This window comes from Kogia breviceps, chromosome 15, assembly GCF_026419965.1.
Source record: "Kogia breviceps isolate mKogBre1 chromosome 15, mKogBre1 haplotype 1, whole genome shotgun sequence".
NCBI classification, from domain to species: Eukaryota; Metazoa; Chordata; class Mammalia; order Artiodactyla; family Physeteridae; genus Kogia; species Kogia breviceps.
This window is the reverse complement of record NC_081324.1, coordinates 39,890,849-39,915,861: the sequence shown is the minus strand read 5'-3', so window position 1 is coordinate 39,915,861 and position 25,013 is coordinate 39,890,849. Positions and strand designations below refer to the sequence as shown.

General features: G+C 44.1%; 1 protein-coding gene across 7 annotated transcripts in view; it reads left to right on the top strand.

The window, feature by feature from the left end:
* The window catches only part of FHOD3 (formin homology 2 domain containing 3), a 507,955-nt gene that overhangs the window by 47,910 nt on the left and 435,032 nt on the right, over positions 1-25,013 (top strand). For all 7 annotated transcript variants that reach the window (XM_059041316.2, XM_067016011.1, XM_067016010.1 and 4 more), the window contains exon 2: positions 12,737-12,843. In XM_059041316.2, the coding sequence (XP_058897299.1) occupies positions 12,737-12,843 (107 nt within the window). The remainder of the gene's footprint in view (positions 1-12,736; positions 12,844-25,013) is intronic.

Here is a 25,013-nt window from a genome sequence, read left to right as displayed (position 1 = left end):
CTCCAGGGCACGTGGGCTCTGTAGTTTGCAGCACGTGGGCTTTCTCGTTGAGGCGCTCAAGCTCAGTAGTTGTGGCGCGCGGGCTTAGTTGCCCTGTGGCATGTGGGATCTTAGTTCCCTGACCAGGGATCGAACCCGTGTCCCCTGCATTGGAAGGGGGATTCTTTACCACTGGACCACCGGGAAAGTCCCGATACTGTGTTTTTTTTTAAATAAATTGAAGGTTTGTGACAACCTTGCATTGTCCCATGATGGTTAGTATTTTTTTAGCAATAAAGTATTTTTAAAATAAGGTGTGTACATTTTTTTTTTTGGACGTAATGCTATTGCACACTTAATAGACTACAGTATAGTATAAACATAAGTTTTACATGCACTGAGAAACCAAAAAATTCATGTGACTTACTTTATTGCAATATTCACTTTATTGTAGTGGTCTGAAACCTAACCTGCAATGTCCCCAAGGTATGCCTGTACTCCAAGCAAATAACTGCTAATTTAGAATTCTGTATCCTTCAAAAATATCCTTTAAAGCAAAGGGGATATGATACCAAAAGCACAAACAACAAAGGGAAAAATAGATAAATTGTACTTCATCAAAATTAAAAGCTTTTGTGCTTCAAAGAACACCACTCATAGCTTAGGAGAATATTTTTGCAAGTCATATAACCAATAAAGGACTTGTATCTGCAATATATAAGGGATTCTTACAACTCAACAACAAAATGACAAATCACCCAATTTAAAAATGGACACAGAATTTATGTAGCAATTTCTCCACAGAAGATACAGAAATGACCAATAAATATATGAAAAGATGCTCACATGATGCAAGTGGGAAGAGATATGGGAACATATGTATATGTATAACTGATTCACTTTGTTGAAAGGAAAAACGAACACACTATTGTAAAACAGTTATTCTCCAATAAAGATGTTTAAAAAAAAAAAAAAAAGAAAAGATGCTCACAATCATTAGCCATCAGGTAAATGCAAATTGAAACCATGAAATACCAATTCAGATTTATTAAGATGGCTATAATTAAAAAAAAGAAACAAGCACTGGTGAAGTTATGGAGAAATTGGAACCCTCATGCATTGCTGGCGGGAATGTAAAATGGTGTAGCCTCTTTGGAAAACAGTCTGGCAGTTTCTTAAAATATTAAATATAGAAGTCATGTGACCCAGCGGTTCTTCTCCTGGGTACGTACCCAAGAGGAATGAAAATATATGTCTATGTAAAAACTTGTACACAAATGTTCATAGTAGTATTATTCATTATTATTATTTATTATTTATCAGCTGAGGGACAACCCAATGTCCCTCAGCTGATAAATGGATAAATCAAATGTGGTATATCCATGTAATGCAATATTATTTAGCAATAAAGGGAATGAAGTACTGATAAATGCTATAGTATGGAAGAACCTTGACAAGTTTATACTAATTGAAACAAGCTAGTCACAAAAGACTATTGTGTGGGGCTTCCCTGGTGGCGCAGTGGTTGAGAGTCCGCCTGCTGATGCAGGAGACACGGGTTCGTGCCCCGGTCCGGGAAGATCCCACATGCCGCGGAGCGGCTGGGCCCATGAGCCATGGCCGCTGAGCCTGCGCGTCCGGAGCCTGTGCTCTGCAACGGGAGAGGCCACAACAGTGAGAGGCCCACGTACCACAAAAATTAAAAAAAAAAAAAAAAAAAAGACTATTGTGTGATTCCATTTATATAAAATGTTTTGAATAGGCAAATCTATAGAGACAGAAAGTAGATTAGTGCTTTCTAGGTATAGAGGGAATGTGTTTGTGGGAATGAAGAGTTACTACCAATGGGTACATGGTTTCTTTTTGGGGTGGTGGAAACGTTCTAAAATTTATTGTGGTGACGGATGGGCAACTCTGAATATATAAGCTTGGGAATTGTACACTCTAAATGGGTGAACTATATGGTGTGTAAATTATATCTCAATAAAGCTGTTACAAAAAAAAGGACGTGAAACAAACATGTTTCTAGAAAATAGGAACCGAGGAAATTTGTTGCCAGTGGACTCTCTCGCTAAAGCAATACTAAAGAGAGTTATTCAGGCAGAAGGAGATTATCACAGAAGCACAGAAACACAGGAAGTAATGAAGTACAAGAGACCATAGTAAATATGTGCGTAAATTTAAATGAATATTGACTGCCGGAACAATACTATGTCATAGGGTCTAGAATACATTTCTCAGTATGTCAAAAGGTATAGGCCGTATTAAAGTGGTCTCTTGCCCTTACCTTTTCTGGGAAGTGATAACATTCATTCATAGTAGGTTCTGCTGAGTCAGGAAGCCATGTGATTATCTCGGGTGAATTACTGAAAGAATTAATAAAAGAATATGTACTAGGAATAAATAGAATAACGTAAAGAAATAGAAAGGAAATATGGAATAATAAAGAACAGCAGATTAAACCGAAAGATGCCAAGAAAGGAGAAAAAAGGAAATTAGAATGTAGGTCAAATGTAGGTCAAATATTGAACGTGTAGATTTGAACCCAAACAATAGCAATCACTTTAGAGGCAATAGACTTTGTTAAATACTTTATTAAAAAACTAAGATTGTCGGGTTTCCCTGGTGGCACAGTGGTTGAGAGTCCGCCTGCCGATACAGGGGATGCGGGTTCGTGCCCTGGTCCAGGAAGATCCTGCATGCCGTGGAGCGGCTAGGCCCGTGAGCCATGGCCGCTGAGCCTGCGCGTCCGGAGGCTGTGCTCCGCAATGGGAGAGGCCAAAACAGTGAGAGGCCCGCGTACCGCAAAAAAAAACAAAAACAAAAACAAAAACTAAGATTGTCAAGATTGGATAAAAAAAACTATATTCTAACTGCAAGAGATACATCTTCAATATATGGGTACCAAATATTATAAGTAAAAGACTGGAAGAAGATAAGCCATGCAGCTCTAACCCAGTGGTGTGGCCATACTAGTAACAGATGACATAATCTTTAAGGCAAGAAACATTGCTAGAGATAAGAAGAAACCCTGTGGTGCTAAAAGACTAGGAAATTATATTTTCAGTAAGAAGTATAAATCAATCAGTCAATCAAATATTGACAGAATTAAAAGGAAAAATAGAAAAATGTACAGCTGTAGTGGGAGATTAATGTACTTCTCTATAGAATAAGCAGATTAAGAGCAATACGGATAGAGGAGATTTGAGAATCTCACCTAACAAACACTGCAGCTGTTGAGTACACATCCTTGGCATTCACTGGGCCATAAAATAAGTTTCAAGAAATTTCAGGTTCCTACTGTATAGCACAGGGAACTGTATTCAGTATCCTGTGATAAACCAAAATGGAAAAGACTATGAGAAGAATATATATATAGCTGAGTCACTTTGCTGTACAGCAGAAAGTAAACACAACACTATAAATCAACTACACTTCAAGAAAATTACAAAAAGAAATTTTAAAGGATTGCAATCATACAGAGTATATTTCCTGGCCATAGTGAAATTAAGCTAGAAATCAACATTTAAAAAGATGCTAGAAAATTCCTAAATATTTGGAAATTATGTAATAACACTTCTGAATAACCCATGGGTCAAAGAAGAAATCCCAGTGGAATTTAGAAAATATTTTGGATTGAAGATGATGAAAATATGGCATATGAGATCTTGTGGTCTGTAGCTAAACCTTACTTAGAGGAAAATTGTAGTCTTAAATGCACATGACTGAAAGGAAGAAAGACTGAAAACCTTAAGATTTTATACAGTAGAAGAAACCAGCATATTAAACACAAAGAATGTGGAAGGAAGGAAATAGCAAAGATAACAGAAACTAATGAGATAGAAAGCAAACTTAAAATAGTGGAAAAGCACTGCAATCAAAAGTTGGTTCTTTGAAAAGACTGATCAGTGAATAAAGGACCTCTATTAGAGAAGAAAAAGGGAAAGCACAAATTACCACTATTAAGAATGAAAAAGGAGGCACCACTACAGATCCTCAAGCCACAAAAAGTTAGCTGTTCACCAGTGCACTTGTGGGACTTCAACCGCCATGTTTTTATTCATGCCCTAACCCCCAACTCTATTTCTCTATTCAACACCTCCACTTGTTATAGACATAACATCTTAAAAACAAAAATCCCAATTTTATCCTACCTCCCTGCCACCAACAGCTTTTTGTATGTTTCCCATGTTGGTAAATGGTAGTACCATTTATTAATTTGCTCAAGCAAGACACTCTCAAGCAAGGATGCCTCCACATCTTATCAACCACCAAGTCATTCTGACTTTTCCTTCTTCCCTTCTCCTCTTTCCCTGTATTACCGCTCTCTCTTCTTTTCTCTCCATTTCCACTGCTTCCACTATTGTCCAAGCCACCTTCAAATCGCCCCCCCATTCTTGCAGTGGCCTCTTCATTTGTCTTCCGCCTTCTATCCTCGTACTGCAAAGCTGATCCTGTATGCATGTGTTTACAACCAATTTCACGACTTCTCGTTGCCTTAGAATCAAGTCTAAAATCTGCTGTGGCCAGGAAGACTTCTTCTCCGGAACCCTAGGCCTGCCTTCCTTTAGTATCTCAACTACTCCTACTCCTTCTGTGTTAGGGCTTTTATACCCATCATACTTCAGCTCCCTGATCCCTGCACTCCTTCCCCAGTGAAAATAAGAACAGAAATAACAAAGGTGACTAACTCCTTGTCCTCCTTATTTCCCTGTTTGGTGGTTGGTCCTGTCCACAGCTCTGAAGCCTGGTCTGTCATGCTAGGACATAGCACAGTGCCTGGCACAGAGAAGGTGCACAGGAAAGCATTATTCATCTGAATGAGTGAATGATAATAGATTAATAATAACACTGAAACTTGGTGCTGACACTGTTTTTCAACTTGACTGAAAAGAAACAGAAAATGGAAAAAGGTACCTGTAAACGCAAGTAAATATAGTCCAGCCTTTTCAAGAGAGAAGTTTAATGCATTTTTGGTTGTTTATTTAATGATAGAAAGGCCCTTTAAAATAATCAAAATATTTCCCAGATTATCACACCCACTCAGCTTAAGCTCTTAATGGGAGGAAACTTGCCTTTTGTCTCTCTTGTAGAATTTGGCAGAGGTCCTTGCCTTTGGTTGGTGAGCTGTGCAATTTTGTTGACTTAAATAGAAGTCTGGGGCTTGATTTGGAAACTGCCTAAATCAATTTCAGGACATTGCTTCTCTCACTGAGGTTGCTGGCCATAAACAACATAACTTGTTAAAGGTTCCTGAGGAAGTAAAATCCAACTGCTTTCAAAGTAAATACATTCATATTTTTTCATAACCCATATATGCTAGGTCTTCGAAAATATCCTTGTACTTGATCCTAAAACATTTAAGTACCATGATGTATTTGTTGTTCTGAAGAGGCTAAATGGGCCCCTAGAGATTTAGAAGTTTAAATATGATTTGTTGAGGTTAGCCAACAGGACCGATTTCTTCTGATATCACGTGAGTCAGTTTCATTTGGTCTTTTTCTTAAGAAAACTGACCAAGTGTTACTTTTATTTTTAAAATATGTAAAATCACACCTTTGTAAGAAACTGTTCATTTTTTATTGTGAAGTGTGTTATACATATGAAGGGGATGAATGTGGATGGTGTGTATAGTTTGAAGGATGATGAAATGAGCACCATGTCCTCACTGCCCATCTTAGGAAACGGCAGAGGGCATCCCCGGCGTGTGTGCCCTCCACCTTGTCCCTTTGCAGTGGCACTTATGGGACAGGGGACTGCCGAAAAAAAGCTTGAATGGCTGAGCCAAGGTTTTGTGAAGGTTTTATTAAGAATTGTGTAAGGGCCATGCAGCCCTGCTTGTTGGAAAGCTCTCTTTCCTGACTCATTTTGCTTGTCAGCTAAGTCCAGTCTGTAGTCCTGCTGCCTTTAGAAGGAACCACCAAGTTGAGGGAAGCCATAAGCTTCATGACTGCCTGGCGACCAGAGCACGATTGGAGGAGGATATGGCGGAGCTCTCTTAGAACTGACTGTCTGATGCGCTGATGGTCTGTGTGCTGCTCTGTGAGTGAGTTGAGCCTGGATTGGGGGCACTCAGGGTGCCCACAGTGAACCCAGCCCTGGAGCAAGATGGGGCCCACAGCAGGGCTTCCCTTCTGAGCCAGGAGTGGGGCCAGTGTGGCCAGAAGGGCCCTGCACTTGCAGGTGCTATTTTGAAAGTCTTCATACTTTTTAACCTTTGAATGTGCATTTTGTATGATGGGACAATGGAATATACTCTGAGGGCTTAGAGCCACAACTCATGTGGGGTTTCACCTCCTGCTGCCTCCTTGCCTCCATGGGAGGGCTTTGCAGCTGGCTGCTCCCCAACTCCCTGGGGCTCCAGGCCTTTCTACCCAGCAACTGCTGCTGGCCTCTGTCCCTGGTGGGGCTTGGGCTCTGGCAGGGGCGGAGCCAGGCATGTATGCTCTGTGGCGTCTGAGGGCTGGGCATGGTGCTGGCATTCCTGCCTTGAGCTGGCAGTGTCATCGTGTGTTCAGCGGCACCTTGGGGGGTGAGCTTCTCACCCACCGCTGACCCAGGCACGGAGCACTTGGAGTGTGAAATTGCAATCCCTGGGGGGCCGCCTGTCTGCTGTGGGTGGAGGAGGCGGGCTCAGGGGAAGTGGAGATTGACTTCAAGCAACAACCATGAAAAGTGACCCACAAATCTGTGGGTCAGCTGGGCAGTTCTGCTTTGGGCCAGTTTGGCTCCTAACTGCTGGCTCCCTCCTGTCTGTCATCAGCTGGTGGCTCATCTGGAGGCTTGGTGATCCAGGTTGGCCTCGCTCAGCGTGTGGCAGTTGGCAGGCTGTTGGCAGGGGTAGTGGGAGTGGCCAGGTACCCCGGAGGCTGGCTAACCCAGGCTTCTTCGTGTGGTGACAGGGTTCCAAGAGCAACAGGAGAGCCCAGCCCTAGTGAGGAAGTGCCTCTCAAGTCTCTGCTGTGTCACATTTGCTACCATGTTGGCCAGAGCTAGACACAGGCCAGCCCAGATGCCAGGAGCAGAGAAAGAATCCACCTCTTGATGGAGGGAGCTGCAAAAATTACATGCAAGGGATGTGGATGGAGGGATGGGAGGAACCCATGAAATGACATAAGCAAATGGCTTTTATTTTAGTTTTTTTCTTTTAAAAATCAGCATATATTTCCCCACTTCTGAACTCTTACCAAAATGAGCTTAACGGATAGACCTCATGTATATTTATAGAACAGTTCCATGCAAATCTATTTCAGAGTTCCACAGAACTTTACTGCCTAGACTAAGGATTACTGTAGACCTGCTGCCAAACCCAGATAATCATTAAACCACCCAGAAACACGCCACTTCACCGGATTAAGGAAAGAAAAGAATGTATAAGTTGAGGCGTGACATCAGCCTTGTTTCAGATATTTTTCCTCCCCAGGATGGTGAGTCTGCCATTTCCTTTTGAATGCACTGTCTTTGTAGGAACTGTCAGGAAAACGAGTTACCTTGTGCAGGCTCTCTGCCAGGAGTGGAGGGCTCTTTCCATGTACCCAGAGATAGAGGGCCCGTTTAATGGTTTGTTTTGACCCAGAGGAGTGGCACAAAATACCAGAGAATTTTGGAAGGGTCCCTCATGTGGCTCTGTGACTGACCTCCTCCCCAGCACCCTGCCCCCCCAGCCCCCCACCAGATTCCTGGCTACAGGTTCAGAGCCTGCAACCTGGTCCTCCAGCCACACCACTCTCACTGCCCCTAACCTACCCTAACCGCTCTCCTGTGATCGTCCTGCCATGTCATCTTCCGCAGGGCTTCTGGCTTTGTCTTATGTCCTGAAGTGCCTGGCAATGTCCCGGCCACCGAACCCGGGGCCAAGAAAGGAGTGCAGGGGACATGCTCCCAGGGTATGAGGGTTGACACGAAAATCACTGGAGTCAGGAAATTCCAGGGCCCTTAAGTCATTTGGCAAGACATTTGACATGAAAGGCCCAGGGAGGGGATCAGGTTGCCTCCGTGTCAGTAGGAATTGAGGTTCCCATCAGGAACTGGTCTGGTAGGGAGGTGTCTGAGTCCTTCGCTCTGTAGGCAGAGTCTGGATAGTTCTGTCCAAACCTTTCTAATAAACAGATTGGAATGAACCGCCACTTGCTGCCTGTTCACATTGTTGTTGCGTTCTTTCATAACTGTTACTTAGTTGTCCCTGACAAGATGGAAGACTGCACTTCGCGTGTACCTATCAATTTGCTTCTGACAATGATACCTGAAGCCAAACCCCAAAGCGCCGAGGGAATTTTACTCTTTGTGTGTCAGTCCAGCCAAATAGCCCTGTATTCCTACTCTTTGGCTCATGTGATGGTTTAAATATTAATCGTGTGTGTCTGGGGTGTAATGATGGCAGGGCTCATGTTGTGGAACGGAGCGGGCAGTGTGTGTTTGTTCGTTTGGTGTCTTGACGGGCTGCCCGTGTTGCTGGAACCCCTTCGTGCCCACATGCCCTGGCTCGCTAAGGGGGTCAGTGTCTGACCTTGCCCCCTTCCTATAGGCATACTGTGAGGATCCCCCCACACCTCCCGAGGGGTTAAAAGGCACAGAGTCATCATTTCTCTTTTAGTTGAAGGACTTGTACAAATTGCCCAACTGTTAATTAGGGAGGTAGGGTGGTGACACCTGGCTTAGGAAGTCAGGGGAGCCTTTCTCCTGGCAGGGGGATGGAGCCGTTTTATGGAGGATGCTTGGGTCTCAGGAGGCTGTGGCTGCTAATTATAGCAGAAGGAATATAACTGAGGATGAACTTTCACACATTTTGACGGTTGGCTTAAATGACTTTTTATTCTCTTGTGTTCTATTGGTGTGTCATACTTCCTTGACAAAATGATCTTTGAGGGAAGGAAGCGTCTATGTGTTCCTTGGTGCCCAGCCCGGGCCTGACATATAATTTTGTTAAAATGGAACTCTGGAAGTGGCATAGTTAATGATGCCCTGGCTGTGAGGAGAAGGATGATGAGAACAGGCAGTTCTGCTAAGGTTTTGGGATTCTGTGGTCAGGAGGCTGGGGACACACGGTAGGGCTTCCTGCTGTGATTTGGGGCCGCCGGTGGCATGTGGAGGCAGATGCTTGGCGCGCCAGGGTGAGCGGTGAGGCAAACCAGATATTTGCCCCAGCGGCTGGGGATCAAGTCAGAAGCTATGGGTGGAGATGATGTGGAAAATAAACACAGCTGCCAGTAAGGATGGGGCTGTATCTACTGGCCCCAGTGATCCACCTCTGCCCCAACTGAGGAGAAGAGCTTAGGGCTGGGGGGTGGTGAGGGCAGAAAGCCCGGGACAGGGTCGCTCAGGCTTCCGTCTCCTCCCTGCTAGTCTCCCCTTGAGGCGCCTTAAGTTCATGACCCAGGAGGGCCAGAAGCAGCATGTGCTGCAGCTGGCCTGGGTGGCTCGAGAGGGCTGATCAATAAATCTCAGGAATTTTGTTCAATATAACCATTAATAAAAGTTAAATTATCCTACATAAATGTATAACGAATAAAAGTTACGTTAGAAACAAAGGTAAAGGAGGTATATGTATATGTATAGCTGATTCACTTTGTTATGCAGCAGAAACTAACACACCATTGTAAAGCAATTATACTCCAATAAAGATGTTAAGAAAACCCAGATATTTATAAAAATAAACAATTAAAAATGAAACCCCCCAAAACAGATATTTATAAAAATAAACAGTTTAAAAAAAAGAAACAAAGGTAAAAAATATTCAAATATATATACATATATGTATAACTGAATCACTTTGCTCTACACCTGAAGCTAACACAACATTGTAAATCAGCGGTACTTCAATAAAAAATAATACTCAAAACATGTTACTGCCTGATTGTTTCATTACATTTTACTGCTACGTATGCTTGGGAGGTTACTTACATCTCCTGGATCTGTCTGATAAAAATGCTATATGCTGGTGAGCTGCTGTGTAACTTTTTTTAGCTCCACGCTCAGTGATTTCACGGTGGTAGCTTGAAACCGGCCATGGTGGAATATTTATACCGCATACACATGCACATCCTGCCTCTCTGCACTTCCTCTCAGACCAGGTTCTTTCTGTCTGGCCTGAGTGTGGACCACAGCCTCAGAATGCCTTCGACCCCCTAGAGGGGAAGCAGAAACTTTTTATCCAAAAGCTTCTTTCTTTGGACTTTCTTTGGACTCACACATTTGCAGGGATGGAGACAAAAGAAATTGTTATGGCTTAAAGGGCTTTCATTATCCCCATCTGCTAGTCTGTTGATTATATGTGGGATTAAAAATGAGCAGAAGTGTTGATACCATCAACAGAGTGGACCACGTAAGCTTTATTAGTCAAAAATGTCAATAGGAATTAAAAGCAAGAATGAGCTGCAGTGATTATGGCTCCGCTTACACATGGTCCAGTGTACATGGTAACGGGTTCCGTTTCCAATGGAATTTTCCACCTAGGAATGATAAAAGTCTGAGTTCAGTCCGCAGGAGACCCTTAGCCCAGGAGACGCCTTCTGCAGGAAATCCTTCCTGTCTGCTGCTTCCGCAGGCAGGGAAGCCAGCTCCCCTGTGTGTTCCCGCCAAATCCTGGGCACACCTCTGGTATCACAGCACAGTGAGTTTGGCCAGTTTGGTCTCTGCTTTCTCAGATCGGATGATCCATCTGTAAAATGCCAGTCAAGAATGCTGACCCTCACCAGCACGCCTTTAATAGTTTGTTATTAGAGAAATAAAACAAGTGAATCAAATAGGATTAACCCCTTCAAGTGAATTAACTATTTCTTACAAATAATAAAGAACAAATTCCTTTCATTCTGTTGAGGATAACCAGAAACACGGAACTGCGGGGTTTCTGCAAGAATTAGCAGCTTGTTATAGATGCTGATTCTGGACAAGTTGACAGTCTGCGTTTCTCTTGTTGAGGATAATAAGCAAAGCTTTTCTATCAAAGGAGACTAATTCCTTGTTTGAAATCTCACTTACACCAGGAGGATTATCAGGCCTTTACCTAGATGTTTTGAAGTAGCCACGTATTTGCCTCCACTTTCCCTCGATCTCCTGGCATTTTGGAGTAAGAGCCTTAACTCACCCAAGTGGATGAATAATCAGAGGCATCCTTACAGCCTGAGAAATGAAGCATGAAGTTATACACTTGGATTTCCTCATAATGTTAATCTTTGGTAAAATTACTTTCCTGTAGTTTTAAGTGTATTGGTTATTCTAAATGTCATGTAATGCCACAAAGGCTCATGTCTTGCCCTTGTCACTGTCCAGGTTGGGTCAGTGGAGGCTAGGCAGCAGAGTGCTCTCTTCCATGCAGTAATTCAGGAACCTGAGCTGTTTCTCTCCAGGGTCTGTCGGTTTACAGACTTGGGAGTCTTCTCTGGCTCCTCTGCATCTAGCCACAGGCACTGGAAGAAAGGTGGATGGTTGTGCAGGGGTGTTATGGCCAGGCTGGTCGGGACCTTTCTTCCCTACTGATATTCCAGTGGTCAGCACTCAGTTACATGGTAGTAGCCCAACTATAGGCCTGGGATGTGTGGTCTCTGTTCCCAGGGGGAAAAGAGAACGGGGTTGGTAAATATGTGGCGTTACCTTGGCCACACCAGAACACTCAGATGACATAAGTTGTGTTTTGCAAGCATATTTTCAAGTCCTTAGAAGGTCTCTGGCCATAGAGAAGCTGCAGAGCATAGTGGTCAAGAGCATGACCTGGACTCAAATCACCTATATCCAAATCCCAGCTCCACCATTTATCAGATGTGACATTGGGCAAGTAACTTAGTCTCTCTCTGTGCCTCAGTTTCCTCACTGTAAAATGGGGATAACAAGAGAAATGAAGAGTTTGTGTGAGAATCAAATGATGTTAACATACGTAAAGTGCTTAGAATTATGAATGGGATGTAATTAACGATATATAAGTATTTGTTAAGTTTTCAAAAAATGAGGCTAGCAACAAAGAGACCTAAGGTCCTCTTTGGTATGTTGTAATTTGGATATATTGTTTGTTTGTTTTTTGTTTTTTTTTTTTGGTGGTACGTGGGCCTCTCACTGCCGTGGCCTCTCCCTTTGTGGAGCACAGGCTCCGGACGCGCAGGCTCAGCGGCCATGGCTCACGGGCTCAGCCGCTCGACGGCATGTGGGATCCTCCCGGACCGGGGCACGAACCCGTGTCTCCTGCATCGGCAGGCGGACTCTCAACCACTGCGCCACCAGGGAAGCCCCTAATTTGGATATATTGTCATTCAGATGGATAATGTTTCTTTTTGTTCAGTTGTAAAAATGTTTATTGAGCGACTATTAATTATAATGACCCAGGTATGAACATAGACTCTGAATAAGTAGGCTTCTCACTGAGTCAAAGGAAACAGCATGTTTTCTCCCCCAGATTTGCCTTTTAAACTCTGTGTCTCTCAATCAGTGGTCCCATCAGCATCTTGGTTTCCACTCCCCAAATCCATGGCTTCCCCTGGGCCCCTCGGAGTGGAAAGTGGCGTTAGCCCAGTGCCTGGTACTTCTCTTCCCTGTCCACGTATTGGGTGCCCTGTCAATATCAGTCCCTTAGTAGGTGCCATTTCTGTCTACCTGTTGTGCAGTTTGCTTCCAACTTATTTGTACGAACATGCTACTTCTTCCAGTTAGGATCCAAATTTCAGAATAATGCTGGATTTTAAAAAACACATGAGGGCAACCTGAAGTGATTTCCCTGTACAGATCCCCATCCCAGGAGCCAGCTGGGCATAACAGACTCTTTCTTTTGCAGCTGGATGACTGCACGCTGCAGCTCTCCCACAATGGCACCTACCTGGACTTGGAGGCCACCCTGGCCGAGCAACGGGATGAGTTAGAAGGCTTCCAGGATGACACTGGGTAAGAGCGACAACTGTCCCTCCCAGCTGGTCCCAACTTTCCATGAAATGGGGGTTCGTTGAGGCCTTAAAATATCTTGGAGAAACCACCATGGCTTTGACCTTGTCTTCACTCACAGTCACACAGAAAGAAGGGAGATGCAAGTGATTCACCAGTAGTAACTGCAGACCCGTTTGAATTTGAGTAGCTCTTCTTGATAAGGCTACTCAGGAGTAGGAAAATTTCTGGTGTAGTTTAATTAAGCACATGGTATTTAATAGTCTATTTTTTTTTTAAACCAAATATACTTAAATTAGTACTTTACAGATTTTAGTGGATTGACAGCTGTTTTATATATTGTTTTTAACGATAAATTACTGGATATTAAGTTTTCTTGGCAGATGCCTCTGCAGATCATTTTATACTGTACCAACTTTTGAACTCACTACTGTGGAGAAAATAATTCTTAATTATGTTAATTAACATCATTACTTTTAGCTTACATATAGGATTGCTTAATATTTCTGATTGCTTTGAATCTGAATAAAGCAGTCCACATAAAAAATCAGAGATGTGTACAAAACAAAACCACTTTTGGTAGGAATATTGTCATACAATTAGCCATTGCCCTATTTATTAGATTAGTTTTTCTAGTAATTGTTTTATCCTTTTCCAGATTTTTAAAACTTTTCATGTGGAAATGATTTTTAACTTCCAGAAGAGTTGAAAATAAAGCACTGATATTTCCCAAATACACTTTACCCAGCTTCCCGTAATGTTAACATATTACATAACCATGGCAAATTTGCCCAAACCAAGACATTAATATTTGTAAGATACTATTATATATTTACTAGATTATTGAAATACTGTTTGGATGTCCCCCCCCACCTTTCTTTCTATTCCTCATTCATCTAGAGCCAAGTTTATCTCTGATTTTATTGCCTTCCTCCTTAGACACCTTCAGAGGCTCCTTGTTCCTTTCCAAATAATGCCCAGCCATTTTTATCGGTGTCCAAGGACCTCCCCAAAATTTCTTTTGAAGCTACCTTGCCTGACTTAAAAGTATATTACAGTCAGATGAATATTATCTGAGAGTGCTGATTTTTCATGAATGGCTCAAAAAAATGAGGAAAAATGGGAAGCTTCTTAGTGTTTGTTTCCTACCTGACACCAGTGTGTACCGATGCCTTCCTGAGTTTCCCCTGCTTTAACACCCATCACAACTTACGGTCTTCTCTCCCTTAATTTTCCCTCTTTTCTGCTACTAAAACTCTGCTAGGTCAGAACGGGGCCTGTCTGAATATCCAGACTAGTGTTTTCTCAGCATGTTATAGGCACTTAGTGAGCACTGGTGGCCAGGGGAATGGCAGGATCCCAGAATGTATTCCTGAATGGCATGAACTTGAGCACCAAGACCAGGGTCCTTGGTAGGAACCAGGCAGGTTCTCTGAGGATGCCCTTCTTGTCTCCTGAGTGGTTCCAAGGGCCACAAAAGACCCTGGAAACTGCCATAGGCTGTACACACGTGAAGCATATCATTAAGTCACATCAGATTCTACTCATCATCATTTAAAAAATTGGCATTATAAGACTGATAGATTTGAGGAAATCCATTGCTGTAGTTTTTACAGAGTATTTGACAGTGACATCCTTTTATTTAACATGTCAGCATTCAGGCTGGATGACAGTCTAATGGGATGACTTCATGTCTCATTGATCAAACGGATCCCAGGAGTGTTATGAGTAGATCACTGCCCTTTGAAAAATGTCTCTAGTGGTGTTGTGCTTGAAGACCATGACCTGTTTGATATTTTTTCTTTCTTATCAAAACTTGACTGGTTTGGAGATGGCAGCTTAGGAAAAAAGTGTTAATGTATTAGCGAACAATATCAAGAGTTAAGAGTGGAAGAAAATAAAGCTTTATGGAGCACCTGATATGCCACCCACTGTGTTAGGCACCTTATTTCACGGTATGTTTATTGAATAGTTCATTCTGTTAATATCACAAACATGGAATTGGATTTTATCATCTCCAGTTTTCATCTGAAACTACTGAGGGCCAGGAGTTAAATCACATGTCCCGGGAGGCAGAGCCGGTGGATGGTGGAGCCACGTTTGAACACAGATGTGACTGGTTCCCAAGTCTGTGATCCTCCTCCATCCCAGGAGTTTCTGGGAGATGGCATTTCAGGTTCTCCTGAAGATGTACATTTGTACCAGTGGGGACATACGGTTGGTTCCTGCAAGGACATCCTCAGTTCCAGGCTAACACACTGGCTCTAGCTGGAGCAGCACCCACTGCAGCGTTGCTCCATCACCTGGCCCTGACGCTACAGCTCGCACTGTCAACTCCAGTGTCCAGATGCTGGAAGTCCCTTTGCAGACGTTCCTGAAGAGCCAGGGAGCCCGCTGCAAGCTCCCCGGAGTAGATCCTGGGACATTCCTTCTCACTTTGTTCCCTTCTGAACTATCACCTGGCCGTGGGTTCATCTGACAGACGCAGCCTTGACCATATTTCTGCACCACATGCCAACAGCACGGGATGCTGGGGAAACGAATTATGGCAAGATGAGAAGGCAGGACTCACGATGTGGGAAACTGCAAACAGGGGAAGGTGACCCAAACGATGTTAGGTAGCTGCACATTTGACTGCTGTGTCCCAAACTCACCCCAGACTTTGGAACAGTCTTCATTTGTGGGACCCACCCTTTGTCCTCTGGAACGAACTCAGGGTGATATTCTTCTGTGTCTGGAAGAATGTGAAGAATCGACCTCTACTGATCTCTGGTGGGGAGATCCCCTGTCCCTGGCCTGGGTTGCAGAAGACATGCCATGATGGTGCTGTCCCGGCATTGCCGGGTCACCCTAGTGACCCCCAGGTCATTTACCAGCACCGAGCACTGGTGACACATGACAAGTTACTGGGAGCTGGCTGGAAGCAGCCTGCAGATGGAGGTTTCCTGCACAGGTGGCAGGTGTCTGGGCACATCTGCAGTGTCACTTGCACTGAGTGTCCCTCCTAGGTCCTCTCCTAGAAGCTTGGCATTTGGCAAAGCCTGTGTGCTTGAGAACTCGTGTCTCCCTTGAATGGGCGTTAAAATATAATTTCTTCCTAGCTAAGAATTGCCCTGTCGAGGAATGAAAAGGGCAAATGAAACCATTCTTTCTCTTGATGTTTTTGTGTGAATTATAGGAAAATACCTGCTCGTGCTGTGGCCATCTCATGAAGGTGGGTGGCAGGCTGTGTGGAGATGGTGGCGGTGTTGGTACAGTGTGTTCCGAGGCAGTTTTCCTCGTGGAGGAGTTGGTTTCTTTGTTCTTGTCCGATACGCTGCTCTTTTACGCCGGACTAAAATTTCACTTACCCCTTGTTTAGAATGATCACTCAGACTATAGCTAGTTGGAGAAGAGGAGAAAGACCTTCAAAAGTAGAAGGACAAAGCAATTATTATGCTAGCAAAGTAGAGCCAGGTCTGTTTATTGCCTTCCAAAGCCAGCGAAGTTAGCAAGCACAGCAGGGTACAGCGGAAGCCAAAGCCCCTGAGTTATTTTTCCTGACCCTGCCATTGTGGGACATGGGGCAAGCCACTTTACCTCTGATGGGAGTTTATAAAATTTATTTATAAAATGAGGACAATATTAACCAATCCCATCTCCCTCCTTGTATGAGCAGGGATCCCAACAGGGTCTCTGTTGCCCAAGCAGAGCATAGCAGAGAGCAGCACTGCACAGTGGTTAGGGACATGGGCTTTGCAGTTAGTCTTACGGCTGTGTGGCCATGGGGATGTTACTTCACCTCTCCAAACCTCAGTTTCCTTGTAAGTGGGGGTAATAAAATCATAATACTGCCTCCTTGGGTTGTTGCAAGGTAAAATGTGATGCTTTTATCTAAATGTAAATAGATAAAAAGTATCTAAAACATTAAGATGGTTCCCGGCATGTAATACAAACCCCAAACTAGTAGCTCTTACTATAATTATGGTCGGAATTTGAGATGATGCACTGAAATGGGAATCACCAGATTTTAGACCTGGGATGGGGTCTATACAGGTCCATCACTGGGAGATCTCATCGTTTTAGTTGAGAAAACCAAGGTTGGAGACTTACCCACAGGGCAGAGCTGGGCCAGATTCTACCTCCCCAAACCCCCCCCCCCCCGACCTTTCTGCTTAGTCCCACCCTCACTGCCTCTGAAAGGAAACCAGCACACAGGGAACTGTCACAGAGAAGTGGGGTTAGAGGTTAGCCCTGAAGGTGACAGAGTGGGGCTTCACAAAGGTAGCAAGGACAGTAGGTTGGGGTGTGGTAGAGCTCAGAGTGGGCCTGACACGCATGGGCCTTCAGGGATGCTGTGAGGGCCAGCGTGGTTGTTTGGACGGGTTGTACGCATCCCCAGGTGCTCCTGACCTGGAGTACCTCAGGGAGCTCACCTGTTCCTCGGCTTGACTCCCCTCAGGCCTGTGCTAGAGGGTCAGCGCTGAGAGAGTGCTTATCTCTGATTTTCTTCACCCCACCACCCCCATTCCTGTCCCCACTGCGTCATGTAGAGGTGGGGAAAGTCAGATGAAAACCCGTGGAGTGGGGTTGGAGTGGGCTGGAGCCACAGTGGGAGGCTTGTGGCTCAGGGATGAAGGATGTGAAGCCGGGACGTGGCAAGGGCTGTGAGGAAGCCCATTCGCAGGGGCAGGGGGGCCCCGACCCTGCCAGCCTTGCAGTGGATGTGCTTGGAGGGACGAAAAGGTTTGGGGAGAGCTCTGGTTTGATTCTTAGACCCCTAACTTCTCAGCCTGCAACTCATGAGCACCGAGGACCCATGTGTGTGTGTGTCGAGGGGCAAGAACCCCTGAGATTTCTGCAGTTTGTGGGTATGCAGGGTTTTGGGGTGGAGAGGGGTTTCAGAGCCTTTCATCAGATTCTCAGAGAGTTCTCCACATTCCAGATGTCAAGTTTGAAGGAATAAGAAGTCATTTTCCCTTCTTACTGTCTGATACAAAAGTTAACCTCATCCAGTCACATCTCTGTCTGGGTTTCCTCTGCATCTGGACCTGGTAGAATGGGAAATCACCTAAAATACATTTTAAACCTAAATCTAAAAACCAACTGAACTCGAAAAACCAAACCGAACAACAAACAAAAAACCTGGACAAAAGAGAGATTCTGGTTAGGGTGTGGATGGGACGCAGGGAAGGGTTTCCCCCCACTTTTCCTCGTAAGTGATTATCTGCAGCTGAGAGCGCAGGTGTGTTGTTGTTTGAGGCTCTTTTGGCAAATCATCGAAGGATTAAGGGTCTCCCATCTTCTCAGTGCAAGGCTCACACCGCCGACCACCAAGCCCTTCTCCGGTCACGGTGGATGAGAGAACTGGCTCTTTTCAGACAAAAGGTGCCCTGAGGGGCAGGGGGGTGGTTCAGTGCTGAGCTGAGCAGAGCAGCCCAGAGGCCCCTGCACACCTGCTCTGGGTCAGTGCTAGGCCAGTGCCTTCAAATACCCTGGGGGAAAGCCGCTTAGGAATGCTCAGACAAGACAGATGAGCTTCCGTGCTGACTGGACATTGGAATTGGTGTGGCTCTAAGTTCCTTCAAATGCCAGATTGTATGACAGGACAAAGATGTAGTCAAGTAGGAGTGGTGGAGCCCACGTGGGTGCTTCGCTTTATGGTATGGGTAGGAGTCAGAAGAGGACTGGCCTGCAGAGAAGGAGCCCTCACAGAACTCCTCCAGTAACAGGGAGGGCGGGGTGAGGGGACAGAACTTTGAACAGGGAGGCTGCAGTCAGTGTGGCCCACTGTGATGGGGGAAGGGAGTGACCTAATGGGTCTGAACCTGGTGGCTGAGGAAGGCGGGTAGACTGGGGCCTGGACCATTGGGGGAATCTGGAGATGTGATACTAGCTGAGCAGAGAGAAATAGGGGGATAAAATGGACATATGCCATTAGGTGGATAGTGTGTGCACGGTGGACTACTTAGAGAAGTAGTGAGGTTATGGGGGGCAGTTTGGGGAGGGGGAGAAGAGGTTTATACATGTTATTCTGAGGTTATGTCAAGCCACGCTCAAGGTGCCAGGTGGCCAGGTGAGAAATATTGGCCTGGCACTCAGGTGAGAAACATCAAGGACCAGAGAGAATGGGGGTGACCCCTTGGAGGAAGGGAGTTGAAAACCTAAAACTTCTCTGAAAAAAAATGAAGTCTATTTAAAAGAAGAGGTAGATAATTAGGCCATTTTGAAGAAAATATGTTGATTACAAGATGCTCTTAGGAACCCAGCCTTCTCTTTCCTTTCTATTCTGCCATCCTGATGATGTAGCTTTCATCTTTCATGATTCATCATAGTTACAGTATGGCTGCTCTCCCTCCAGCATCTCATCAGGGCAGGAAGTCATGTGTTGGTTAGGGTATAGTTTTCTCTGATGTAACCGATAGATTCCAAATTGTGGAGTTTAAATAAAAAGGTAAAAATCTCTTTGTTGTGTAAGAGTCGAAATATAGACAACTTTTCTTGGACTGGTAGAGCAGCCATACCGTCCTGAAAATGAGAATTCCATCTCTGTGTCCAGAATGATTGCTTTACCTTTTCCCTTCTCATCTGCATCCCAGCTGCCAGGAAGAAGGAAGTGGACATAGGGGGTGAATGTCCATTCTGCATGCACATAGCTTTCAGTCACATGCCATTGCCCAGAACTTAGGTCCATGATTATACCATGAATTTTGGGCTTGTGTCCAGCCAACCCTCTACCTTTATTACTAAGGGTATGAGGTCCCTGCCTTACATGGGAAGAGTGAAGAACAAATGTTGGTGCCAGCTGGGTCTGCCCCCTTTAGAGAGTTTTTCCAGAACCTCCACCAGCAATTTCCATCTGCAGTTCACTGAAGAGAACTGTGTCATGTGGCCACTCTTCATAGGCAGGGAGACTGGAAAATATAGTTTTAGGTGGGTACACTGTCACCCCAAACAAAATCAGGTTCTCTTTATAAGACAAAAGGGAGAAATGCATATCGGGTGGGTAACTGGCAATGTCTGCCTCAGCAAGGAGAAAATTTCGAAGAAGGGGCAGTTAAGAACACTATGCCATGGAGAAATCAAGTTGTGACAGTACCCAGGCAAGGCCAGGGGTGTAGTAAGGAGGAGATTTGCGGTGTCCTTGTGGAGAGAGGAAGCAGAAGAGTAGTGGGGTGGAGGCAGGTGGAGATAGGTCAAGGGGAGAATGTGGGGCTGAGGAGGAGAGACAGCAGGATTGCAGAGGAGCTGGGAGTTGTGAATGGGTTGAACAGAGGCTTCATTCCCACTAGGAGAGACCTGAGGGGGAAAAGCTAAAACTGTAAAACTCTTAGAAGAAAATAGGAGTAAGTCTTCGTTTCTTAGATATGACACCACAAGCATAATATTATCCTATGTTGCAGACAAGGAAGCTGAGGCTCACAGAGGCTAAGTAACTTGTCCAGGATCACATAGCTGGGTTCAGAGTTTAGCTTTTCACCACTACCATCTCCTAAGGGAGACCAGAATGCATCTGGAGACAAATGTAGTGGCAACTAGCTCTCTTGGACTTTGAGCTTCTGAGCAAATTAATCTTCACTAGTACTCTCCTTTTACTAGCTGATGACTGGTCCAAATCCTCTTCATTCCTCAGACGGAGCATGGGCTGAGTTTCACAATTTCAGAAGCTTACTAAGAGGAAGCTTATCCTGGGGCAGCTGCTGCGGGGGGTGGTGGTGCCCTAATCTCTGCTTCTGCTGCATTGTCCAATGTATGTTTTCTACTCTTGACTGAAATCATAGTTTAGTTCTAATTTGAGTGGTGGAATATTTGGGGGCATCGATTCTGCTGTTGATTGCAAGAAAAAGTCTTCAAGCCTTTGGCTCCATGCCACTCAATAAAATAATGTAAGCACTTGTTCTTACATTACAAAGACTTTATATGTTATTTTTATAAAAATGTTTTCTTGCTAGAAAGGGACAGGACTGAAACACACGGGTTCAGAACCAACAGACTTGGTTCTGTGGTATTTGGTTACACCAGATCTTTTTCCCAAGGCCATAGACATTATTGCAGGAGAGGCTCAGGTATTCTGAGAAACTGGGAAGTTTCAGGAAGTTCCTTCAGCGATAGTGCCATCAAGTCCCTGGCATGTGTGCCTCGGCTGGAGTTTCCTTGAATTGAGCATCTATTTTAGTTCTCTCATCACTTGGGTAGCATTGACCTTGGGTATGGGTAGCTGGTTGGCTGTGGCTAGTCTCTGAGGCCTGTGATATTTTTCTGGCAGTGGCTGTGCTGATAGGAATGGAATCTGAATCTCCCTGGGGAGCTTTAGGTCAAACTAAACTGCCTTTGCCTCTGGGTCACCAGATTCTAGTAACTGATGCACCCCCATTTCACTCTGCTGCAAACAGGTAGACTTGGAAGGAGAGGCTGCTATGATACTGATACAGCAAGGCAATATTGGGGAGAAAAGGACCATTAAAGTGCTTATGGTGAACACACATTGACAGCCTCCCACTGGTTTCAGTTTTAGAACATGGACGCTCCATGAAGGCAAATATCAATGTTTGTATTAGGGTTCTTCAGAGAAATACAACCAATAAGATATGTCTTATCCATCTAGTCTAATGTAGTTTAATCTAATCCATCTAATCTCCCTAGAGAGACTTATTTCAAGTAACTGGCTCACACTATTTTGGGGGCTGGCAAGTCTGAAATCTGTAGAGTGGGCCAGCAGGCTGGAAATTCAGGTGAGAATTGATGTTGCAGTCTTCAGTCCAAAATCTGCCCGGCAGGCTAGCAGGCAGGATTTCTGGATTGCTGTCTTGAGGCAGACGATACTTTGTGGATCTAACATGGAGTCCAGCTAGTCACCAGTGAACATGTGTGGAATGAGGGAATGGATGAAGGAACACCCATCTGGGAGGCAGCTTCAGGGAGGTGCTAGGCGTACAGGCTCTGGGGTCAGACTGCCTGGGTTGGGTCCGAGCTCTGTCACTTTCTGTGTGACTTCAGCTATGTCGCATAACTCTTTTTCCTTACTTTAAAAATGACAATAATATTACCTACTTCATAGGAGTTTTCTGAAGACTAAATCTTTATAAAGTACTTAGAACCTCTTCTGGCACATGATAAGCATTCCATAAATGTTAACAACTATTATGATTATTATTTTCTGAACCCAGACTGACATAGTATCCCACTGGGGGCAGGGGAAAGTATATCCATGATTATTTAATTTTCCTCTGAAAGTTTTAGCCAGGAAACAGAAGAGAAGGGCATATTTACTAGAAAAGTGGGGATAAAGTGATTATTTTAAAACGTTTGAAATGATTATTTCCCTGAAAGAAGCCAAGAGAATCAGCCAAAAAGATTTTTAGAATCCATAATAGCAGCAAGATGGCATGTATAAAAGAAATATATAACAATCAGCATTACCCAATTACAAAATATTGTGGTGGAGGGAGGGAAGCTATCAAATTTAAAGGACCTTATGATGGGTGTTGTCTATACATTGATATTTGATATAGATAAATAAAACATGGACATCTTGTAATTCTTGAATTCTTAGAATAAACCTTATTTGGTCCTATTTTATTATATTCACATATTTCTTATTTTGGTTTGCTAATATTTTCTTAGATATTTTCATCTTAATTTTTTGTGTCCTTTTTTTGTTAGATTTTAGTATGGAGGTCAAATCAGTTCCTTAAAAAACCTGGGACACTTTCTATCCTTAGAAAGTGCTGGAGAAGGTGATATAGTGAGGCACTTAACACAGCAAAAGGCAGGATGGTGCGGGTGATGGTGGAGTCAGACACTCTGCTTTCAGCCCTGGTCTGTTTCCATCAGCTATGTGACTTTATGCAGGTTACGTCATTACTACGAGCTTTGCTTCCCTCATCTGCAAAGTGGGCACAACAGTGGTACCTGCGTCAAAGATGAGAGAAAGTAAGGGTTGCAGGGGGAGATGAAGGACAACTTCTGTGGACCTGGCTGCACTCACCACTCCCTGGTCCCTGCTTTGGAAGGCCCCCTCCTTTGCCAGGGACTCCTGGGCTTTGGACCCTCATCCCCTGTTGAGGGACTTCCACAGCCTTTGGTCCCCAATTCCACTCAGGTTTCTTTCATTGTAGGATTTTGTGTACAGGGACAGGCAGGGAAGGAGGTGAATATATTGAAGCAGAGAAATTATAAGTGATAAAACTACTTAAAAATAGGCCTTTTTTGTTCTGTGCTCTCTTAAATTCTATTAGGATTTAACTTAACCAGTCTGATTGCCTGGTTTCTCAATGTACAAGCATTGAAAAATGCAGAAAAGATGATACCTCCAGAGTGGTGTGCTGATGGCTTTCTCAGAAACACTGTCCTAGTTTTCATGCAGGTGCCTGGATCCCTTGTGACCATGTGACTGGAGAATTCTGTGGGAAAACTGAAGCACTTCCTCAAAATGCAACTTTGCAGTTGTTTGAAGATAAAAGTGGGGGCTATCAATGGGCCCTTCTGAACTTCTCTAGAACTTTTGAGGTATTCTGAAATATTTTCTCCTGCCATCCTGTGCTTCTTCCCCTCTGGGCATCTAAAGCATGTATTTTGTCTACTGCCCATTTGGTATTTATTTTTGATTCATAACTGCTGATAACATGAGTCACAAAAAAATCTTCCAGATTAAAGAACTTTGGGTTTGCTGTTTCTAATAGTTAGGGTCTGGCCATCATCAGGGGTTCACTGGTTTCTGCTCCCAGCTGAGCCCCTGGCTCAGCTCTGGGTGAGGCTGCAAGCCTGGTGGCTGCTGCCCCAACCCCAGAATACCTTTCCTGGGCATTCACACAAAAGGCTGTTCAGCAGCTCAGTTCAGTGCGCTAATGGAAACTTTCTTCCTAGTATGATCACAGGAATTGAAGGAATGTCAACATCAGGACTGTTTAGAGAAATTTAATCAAAATGAGATGGCAAAGGAATATGTTCCAGATGAAGGAACAAGATAAAACCCCAGAAGAACAACTAAGTGAAGTGGAGATAGGCAATCTACCTGAGAAAGAGTTCAGAGTAATGATCGTAAAGATGATCCAAGAACTCGGGAAGAGAATGGATGCCCAGAGCGAGAAGTTACAAGAAGATTTTAACAAAGAGTTAGAAAATATAAAGAGCAACCAAATAGAGTTGAAGAATACAATAACTGAAATGAAAAGTACACTAGAAGGAATCAATAGCAGAATAAATGAGCCCCCCCCCCCCCAAGAAAAAGAATAAATGAGGCAGAAGAATGAATCATTGAGCTGGAAGACAGAGTGGTGGAAGTCACTGCCACAGAACAGAATAAAGAATGAAAAGAAATGAGGACAGTTTAAGAGACCTCTGGGACAATATCAAATGCACCAACATTTACATTAGGGGTCCCAGAAGGAGAAGAGAGAGACAAAGGGCCTGAGAAAATATTTGAAGAGATAATAGCTGAAAACTTCCCTAACATGGGAAAGGAAACAGTAACCGAACTCCTGGAGGCACAGAGGTTCCCATACAGGATTAACCCAAGGAGGAACATGCTGAGACACATAATAATCAAGTTGACAAAAATTAAAGGTAAGGAGAAAATATTAAAAGCAACAAGGGAAAAGCAACAAATAACACACAAGGGAATCCCCATAAGGTTATCAGCTGACTTTTCAGCAGAAGCTCTGCAGGCCAGAAGGGAGTGACAATATATTTAAAGTGATTAGAGGGGAAAACCTACAACCAAGAATACTCTACCCAGCAGCGTTCTCATTCAGATTTGATGGAGAAGTCAAAAGCTTTAGAGACAAGCAAAAGCTTAAAGAATTCAGCGCCACCAAACCAGCTTTACAACAAATGCTAAAGGAACTTCTCTAGACAGAAAAGAGAAGGCCACAACTAGAAAATTACAAAATGGGAAAGCTCACCTGTAAAGGACTGTCAAGAGAGAAAAAGATTTTTTCTGTGTGAGGAAGAAAGTTTTGAAGAAGTCTGTGATTATAGGAATCTCAAACTTGTCTTCTGAAGATGGGCCGAGTGTTGTGTATTTGTGTAAACTCGAGGCTAGTACCTTGCACATAGCTTAACTAAAAAGGAGGGTCTTGGCGGCATTTGAAGGGACTGTGAATGCAGATTCTCTGCCCACCAGGAGCTGCCGGGTTGAAGGCTGATGCGTGTTTTTGTAGGACCATGCAAGTGGTTTTCTTTTCTCCTTTAAA